The sequence below is a fragment of the Tupaia chinensis genome, unplaced genomic scaffold (assembly GCF_000334495.1).
Source record: "Tupaia chinensis unplaced genomic scaffold, TupChi_1.0 Scaffold144211_1, whole genome shotgun sequence".
Classification (NCBI taxonomy): domain Eukaryota; kingdom Metazoa; phylum Chordata; class Mammalia; order Scandentia; family Tupaiidae; genus Tupaia; species Tupaia belangeri.
In genome coordinates, this window is record NW_006204069.1 from 47,540 (window position 1) to 56,043 (window position 8,504).

Here is an 8,504-nt window from a genome sequence, read left to right on the forward strand (position 1 = left end):
AGGGCTGGTCAGATTTGGCAGACAAAAGTCTTCTCCACTGTAATGAGCTGAAATTTCTCAGGATCCACACCTTCCCCAAAATTAAATAGAATTCCTCTAAGATTGCCAGCTTCCAGACACTATTTTCATCACCAAGTACTATATACACATTTGCAGATGAAACTCTGATTCTGGTCCTAATATCATGAAATGTTTTGACACCTGACCAAGGAGGGAGCACTTCTGTGAAGGCTAAACAGATATGCCTTTTTATCATCTCTGCATTTAGAACCTGAAGGAACTGCTCTCCTTTCATATCATCAGATACATAGAGTGCCAACCATGTCCAACCAAAATGCATCAACAAGCGGATTATTCCCTGAACCAGAGAGCTGTCATTGGTGGCCATCTGATAAACTGATGCAAACTGAGCTTTATCAGAGGGACCATATGTGATCTGGATGAGAAAACAAATAGCAATTTTTTTTTTACTACAGTGGGATCTGGTGTCTTTCCCTTAAACAAGGGGGAGAGTTTTCTCTACCTAATAAGACCACAGAATGGAATCTTGAGACAAGAAAAAGTCTGCTGTAAATATCACCCTTTTCTTTCATTTCAGGCTTTAGCAGACTGCATTTCTCAGCCTCCTTCCTTTTAGAAAAGGACATGTGACCATTCTCAGTAAATATAATGATTCCGAGAACAACGCAAAACCTTAAGATTCAATAAGCCCTTCATATTCTATAGTCGAAAATAAAGATAACATAAACTTTATAAAGATGGTGTAAAAAATGGTAATTCTGCCATCCTGGATGCATGTGATGTGTAGATCAGAGGCTTCCTTGTCTGGAAAGATATGTCAAATGTAAATTCTGGGGAGAAAATCTTTATGATTAATCTTTTGACACTGCAAACTTATCACTAAACATAATCTTTGTGTTTTTTTTAATACAACCACTTATCCTCTCTGTTATTTTTAAAATAAAAATTTTCTAAGACATACTTCCTATGAGTAAATGGTATTTCTGTTTCCCAGTAATGTCTTCTGAATACTGCTTTGAGACAGAGTCACTGGAAAGACTCTCTATATTGTAGAGCTTTAATGTGGAGAATGATTGGGAAATGCATTCCAGTGACCCAACTGCTTGGTTGTAAGGAAGGACCAAGGAATCTGGTAAAGCAAAGCAGGTAAAGCAAAGCTGGTAAAGCAAAACTGAATCATAGTCAATGTGGTGGATCTCCAGAGCTGGAATGTGCCATCATATTTGTCTCAAATGATAAGTAGATGCAAAGGTCTTTATACCTTTACAATTCTCATTATCCTCTAAATGCCTCCTGATAATGTCCTATCTCAAGATGGGGCTGATCTTTGTGCTGTGTACATTTCCTAGAAGGCACACATCATTGAGTTTTCAGGAATCATTAGTCATAACAGTGGGGGGGGGGTGGAAATATTGACCGTGGACAGTAATCTGAATGGAGCATTATGGCCTGTTTCTTTTTAATTTTGCACTGTGAATAATCCCATGACCCAGGAAATTGTCTGTTATCTATTTATAACTCTCTAAGAATGTGTACATACAGGTTCCACATTTTCTTTGCTAAGATGCGAGAAAATCAGAGTAGGAGAGATTTAAACACCATTTTGCATTCCAACAAATCACTTACCTGTGGAATTTTGTAGAGCTCCAAAAGGGTTCCAATTTGGGCTGAAAGTATTGGCATGTTTCCTGCAATGATGGCAACATATTTTTGCTGCACCTCACAGTTGTAGTTAGGCAGAGTCTGATTCACTCCAGAAAGCAAAAGTAGAGCATTCTCTAAGGTCCTCTGGTGATCAGGAAATACATTGTATATATCAAAACCAAGGGAAATGTTGGGGAGCAGATGGGGACTTTTGTTGATCTCTTCAATAGCAAAGAGAAAGGCCAATACAAAATGGTAGTTTTCCCAATGGTACCTAATTACAGAGGACAGCATTAGGAAATATTGTCAGGTCATGTGATTCAGAATGATCTTCTCAGTCAAGCCAAGACACAGAAAGGATTAAACTTTGGTTGCTACTCAGATATTTTTCTGTACTACTGTATGGAGGTGTGTAAATAAGGTTTCTAAAGCTCTGCAGTACTTTAAAATACCCATTGTCCCCTGTTTGAACAAAATGTGTTCAAACAACCAAAAATAGTTTTGAGAGCATTGTGGATGGAATTGAGGTCTCTTTTACCTAGAAAATGACTTTAACTGAAGAGACTTGATTTAAGAAATAATTCCTTTTTTTAGAGAGAGATTTTTCCTATAGGATGTGTGTGTTCGCTGGAGAAACAGAGAGATACAGAAAGACAGAAAGCAAGAAATCACTCCCAGGAAGGGAAACTGAGGCATGGACATTCTTTGACTTCAGCTTCACCTCCAACTTCAACCCAGCTTTACCAACATTAGAACACCATTTTTCCCTGTAAGAAAGTTAGGTTGCTTTCTTCCCCATCTTTCTTATGCTAATTCATTACTTCTCCTTATCCCATATTGTAGCTCCCAGCTCGCAAGCAGAGCACACATTTCCATCTGCATCACCCAGCCAAAATCGCACACCATTCACAAGCACGATGTATGACTTTTCTTTTTTCCTTTTTAATATTCTTATACTTCCCTCTAATATTGTCATTTCTTCATCCTCCTATTCAAGAAACACAAAGGACCCCAAAAAGAATCAACCCAAGAAGATCTTCTCCACGGCACATCTTAGTCAGACTAACCAAAATCAAAGATGAAGATGATTTACTAAAATTGACAAGAGTTCTTTTTTCCTTTTTAATATTCGTATGCTTCCCTCTAATATTGTCATCTTCTCTTCATCCTCCTATTCAAGAAACACAAAGGACCCCAAAAAGAATAAACCCAAGAAGATCTTCTCCACGGCACATCTTAGTCAGACTAACCAAAATCAAAGATGAAGATGATTTACTAAAATTGACAAGAGAGAAACATCAAGTGGCTTACAAAGATCTTTTCATCAAGCTAACAGCAGACTTTTCAACAGAAACAATGCAAGCAATGAAAGAATGGAAAGACATATTGAAAGTGTTAAGAGAGAAACAATTTTAACCAAGATTATTATATCCAGCAAGATTATCCTTCACATGGGGGAAAAAAGATTAAAATATTCTCAAACAAAACATGAAACAACTTGCTAACACCAGACCAGCTCTTCAGGAATCTCTGAAAAGAGTCCTGTTCCAGAAAAAAATAAAGAATGAACAGCCAGAAATATGGGAATAATTAACAACAAAACAATGGCCAACTTAAAGTTATGTACAAGTCCAGAAATATTGACAATAACATTGAATGTTAATGGATTGAATTCTCCAATCAAGAGACACAGACTGGTTGACTAAATTAAAAAAAAAAATAGAAACCTTCCATCTGTTGCCTACAAGAAACACATCTCATGGATAAAGACATACAAGGGCTAAAAGTGAAGGACTAGAAAAAGACTTTTCATGCAAAAACGATCTGGAGTCATGATAATAATTTCCAACAAAATTGACTTTAAACCAGAAACTGTATGAAGAGCCAAAGAAGGGTATTATATAGTAGAAAAAGGGCTAATTCATCAAAAAGACATAATGCTTATAAATATGCACCTAACTCAGGAGCACACAAATATGGGAAGGAAACATGTATCTATAGAACCTTACACACAAAACCATAAGGTACTCTTTTTTTTTTTTACCCGTGCATAGAATATTTATAAAGATTGATCACATGATAGAGCATAAAACGAGCCCCTACAGATTGAAAGGCATAGAAACTATATCCAGCAACTTCTATGACCATGATGGAATTGAACTTTTGATATTAAAGTCAAGAAAATTCCTCAAAATTACACAAATACATTGAAACTAAATAATCTACTTCTAAATGGTTTCATGACTACCAAAGAAATAAAGACTGAAATCAATATACTTCTAAATAGTTTCATGACTACCAAAGAAATAAAGACTGAAATCAAGAGACACAGACTGGTTGACTGAATTAAAAAAAAAAAAAAAGAAAAAGAAACCCTCCATCTGTTACCTACAAGAAACAGATCTCAGGGATAAAGACATACATAGACTAAAAGTGAAGGACTAGAAAAAGACTTTTCATGCAAAAAAGAGCTGGAGTCATGATTATGGAAACCAATGACAATGAGTACACTAGTTTCCATAATCTTTGTGACAGTGCAAAAACATTCAAAAGAGGGAAGTTTATAGAAATTAGTGCATGTACATAAGAGGAAGATAGAAAGATGGCAAATAGAGTACCTAACATCATGCCTCAGAAAATTGGAAAAACAATAGCAGAAAAAAATTCAAAAAACAGCAGGAGAAAAGAAATGATATCCAAGCAGAAATAAATAAAATAGAAAATAAATGAAGTATACAAAAAATAAATAAAAGTTAAACATGGTTCATTAAAAAGATAAACAAAATAGACACAACACTAGCTAGACTAAGTGAGAAAAAGAGAGAAAGGAAACAGATAAATCAAATTTGAAATGAAGCAGGCAATATACAACAGACATAACAGAAATACAAAAAATCATTAGAAGATACTATGAAAAGCTATATGCCAATAGACAAGAAAATCTGGATGAGATGGACAAATTCTTGCACACATATAATCTACCAAGATTGAGTCAGGAGTATGTAGAAAATTTGAATAGGCTCATAACAAGCCATAAGATTGAATCAGCAACAAATAACCTCCAAACGAAGAATAATCCTGGTCCTGATATCTTCACCTCTGAATTCTACAAAACTATTTTTTGAGAGAAATTTTTGCTGTAGAATGTGTGTTCTCACCATAAAGAAAGAGAAAGACAGAGAGACATAAAGCAAGAAATCACCCCCAGGAGGGCCGGGCATGCCACAATCCCTTTTCCTCTATTCTTCTCTTGAGATCTTGGGCACGCATGCACATGCGTCCAGTGTGAGTTTAAGCTACCTGATCTGGGACTCAAACTGACTACATGGGAGTTCAGCGACATATCCATTATGCCAAATACTTGTCCCTGAATTATGCAAAACTTTTAAAGAAGAATTAACCCCCATTCTACTCAAGTTATTTCAAAAGATCTGTAAGGGTGAAACTCTCCCAAATTTATTCTACAAAGTCTCTATCATCTTTATACTTAAAACAGAGAAGGACAGGACAAAGGTAGAAAATTATAGGCCAATATTTCTGAAGATAGATAGAAAAATTCTCAACAAGATACTAACAAATCGTATCCAACCACTTATAAAAAAGATTATACATCACAATCAGGTAGGCTTTATTCCAGGAATGCAAGTTTGGTTCAGCATACACAAAACCACAAGTGTAATGCACCATATTAACAAAAAGAAAGATAAAAACCATATGATTATATCAATTGATGCAGAAAAAAAATTCATAAAATACAACATCCTTCTTGATCAAGACTCTCAGCAAAATCAGCATAGAGGGTTATTCCTCAACAAAATAGAAGGTATCTATGAGAAACACAAATATAACATCATCTTGAATGGGGAAAAGCTGAAAGCTTTTCTATTAAAAAACAGGTATAAGACAAGGATGCCCACTTTCTTCACTACTTTTTAATATAGTACTGGAAATCCTTACCAATGCAATTAGAATAGAGAATAAAATAAAAAGGTGCTTAAATAAAAAAGAGGTGAATTTATCTCTATTTACAGATCACGTGATTGTATACATAGAAGACCCAAGAGTATCCACAAAAAATTTCCTGGAAGTAATATATGAATACAGTAAAGTTGTAGGATATAAAATCAACATACAGAAATCTATAGCATTTCTATATACAAATAGCAGACAGAATGAGATAGAACTGAAGAGGAAATCCCATTTACCATAGCCACAAAAATATAAGGTACCTAGGATCAACCCAAAGAACAGAAACATGCTTATTCAGAAAATTGATTGCACATTGATATTTATTGCAGTATTATTCATAATTGCGAATACATGGATCTAACCCGAATGAACAGAGGAATGTTTAGAAAAGTTTTGGCACTTATAGTCTATGGAATTCTACTCAACCATAAAAAAACAATAAAACCCTGGCTTTTGAAAGAAAGTGGATGAATATGGAAGACTTACTGCTGAGTGAATTAAGCCAGGCTATGAAGTAGAGACACTGTATTTCTCCACTTTATATATCTACCAAGTCTCCACACTCTGTGGCCGAAACTGAATGACTAGAGGATATAGAAACACAGAAAATTGGGGCCATCAGTTAGCGTAATAGTTATGTCTCTGGACTCCCACATGGTCGACCATGGTTCCAGTACTGGACCCGGTGGCTTAAACTCATGCTGGGTGCATGTGTGTGTGTGTCCAAGATCCTGAGAGGAGAATGGACAAGAAGGGATTGCAGCATGGCCATCCTTCCTGGGGGGTGATTTCTCACTTTCTATCTCCCTGTCTCCCTCTGTCTTCCTGGTGAGTGCATGCCCTATAGCAAAAACCTTCAAAAAAAAAAAAAAAGAAACACAGAAAATTATTATAGATACTAGATACAGTGTGGGAAGAAGATAGGAGAAGGAGAAGAGTCTGAGGAAAGATACGAAGAAGAAAATGAGAGACACAAGGCATTTATCAGACAAAGAAATAAGTTATTATGTGTTGAAGATAACGTGTATAGTATTTCCAACTGGACTGGTGAGAAATGTATTCATATTGAAACATTTACTTTACAAGCTAAGTGACATATGTGGTTGAATATATAAAATAAGTTGAAATAAAAATGTTTTAAAAATCAACCCATGGGGGGATGGCCATGCTACAGTCCTTTCTCCTCCAGTCTCCTCATGAGATTTTGGACAGGCATGCACTTGAGTCTGGCATGCGTTTCAAGCTGCTGGTTCCAGAACTTGAACCATATTTGGCCATGCAGGAGTCCAGACATGTAATGATTACACCATCTGCTGGTTCCAAAGAAGAATTTTCAATGTATAGAGATTGTTTTTCTTGGCATGTGAATAAAGTATGCACAAATTTGTGCTGGCTAGTGGCATTGTGGTTGGGACAGCTGGATACCACATGACTGACTGTGCAGTTCAAGTCCCAGACACAGTGGCTTGAAAAACACACCAGGCATGTGTGCATACATGCCCAAAATTCTGAAAGAAAGGAAGAATGGAGGAGAGGTACTACATCATGACCTTCCTTTCATTTTCCCTCTCTTTCTATCTTTCTCTGATGCTCTTTCTGGCAAACTAAGAAATAAGTTTACACATTGAACATTTAAAAAATTAAACCTAGGTCAATTATGTCTACATATATCTTTTAAATTTGAAGTAGTTTTAAGTTTTTTTTTTAAATAAAGCATGGAGTGGTTAATGCAATTTACATGTACATCACCTCACATATTTAACATTTTCTGTGAAGAGAAAATTACTAACACACTTCATTACTAATAATAAAATGCACAATTATGAGCTACATTCATCATAATTATATTCATCTTGATTCACCACTTTTATAATCAACTTCATAAAATCTCCTACAATTAGGTGTATCCCACATGTCATCTTTTTTCTATTGAAGTGCAGAAACCATGATATAAGCATTGCTTATTTTGTCTATGCTCTGTAACCTTTAAATAACACCCAACTTTAGAGTTTTCTATCCCTTGTGGCAATTATCCTCCAAAATATATTTACTGCAGGCACTTTAAGGTGGCCTTTCTATAGTTTTCTATCCATTCACTATTCCAACTCTTATGAAGAAAGTGTTGTTAAAATGTTTCCCTTTAAAAACTATTTTTTTCAGATCTAGCTATGTATTGACTACAGTAGATTTCTTGACAAATTATTTCAAAAGTATTATCTGCAGTTAATTTTTATTTATAATTTCTCATTTTACACTTAAATATACCCTGGTTTGGGGTCTTCAGATGGTACATCGTTAAGGTGCTGGATTCCTACATGTCAGAACACTAGTCCTGGTGGCTTGCTGTCTGACGTGCCCTCTCTCTCTTACTCTCTCTCTCTGGTAAATCAAATGCCCTATATCAAGTTAAAATAATAAATAATAAAGTTAAATAAATAATTTTTAAAATTCCTTGTTTTTTAAAATAATTATTTCATTTAATTTCATTCATTATTATTCTCTAATTTGATCTTTATTGTGATTTAAAAGGCAGATTTTAATCACTTTCATAATATATTTCTAATTTTAAAGTTAAACAATTTTCTGTTGCATAAAAAGGTGATATTCTGTCACATTTCCTTGAACACTTGATAGCTACTTTTCCCCGTATAGAAAATTGATTTAGTATTATCCAAATGGATCCAGTATACTATTAATGCCACCATTGATTTCCTAAAGCCTAATTTTATTTGCTTTGATTCAAATAAGCAAAGAACGCTGAATTACATTTTCTTTAAACATTTTTTTCTTTTGGAGAGGTGTTTTTTTTTTTTTTCTATAGGCATGTATGCTCGCCAGAAAGACAGAGAGAGACAGAGAGAAATCACCCC

The 8,504-nt window shown here is 35.0% G+C and overlaps 1 protein-coding gene across 1 annotated transcript in view; it reads right to left on the bottom strand.

Moving 5' to 3' along the window:
• LOC102476042 (vomeronasal type-2 receptor 26) overlaps positions 1-8,504 on the bottom strand; it is a 114,628-nt gene that overhangs the window by 26,497 nt on the left and 79,627 nt on the right. The window contains exons 2-4 of the mRNA XM_006166256.1: positions 2,487-2,653; positions 1,648-1,939; positions 207-436 (exon numbers count right to left, since the gene is read on the bottom strand). Of these exons, the coding sequence (XP_006166318.1) occupies positions 207-436; positions 1,648-1,939; positions 2,487-2,653 (689 nt within the window). The remainder of the gene's footprint in view (positions 1-206; positions 437-1,647; positions 1,940-2,486; positions 2,654-8,504) is intronic.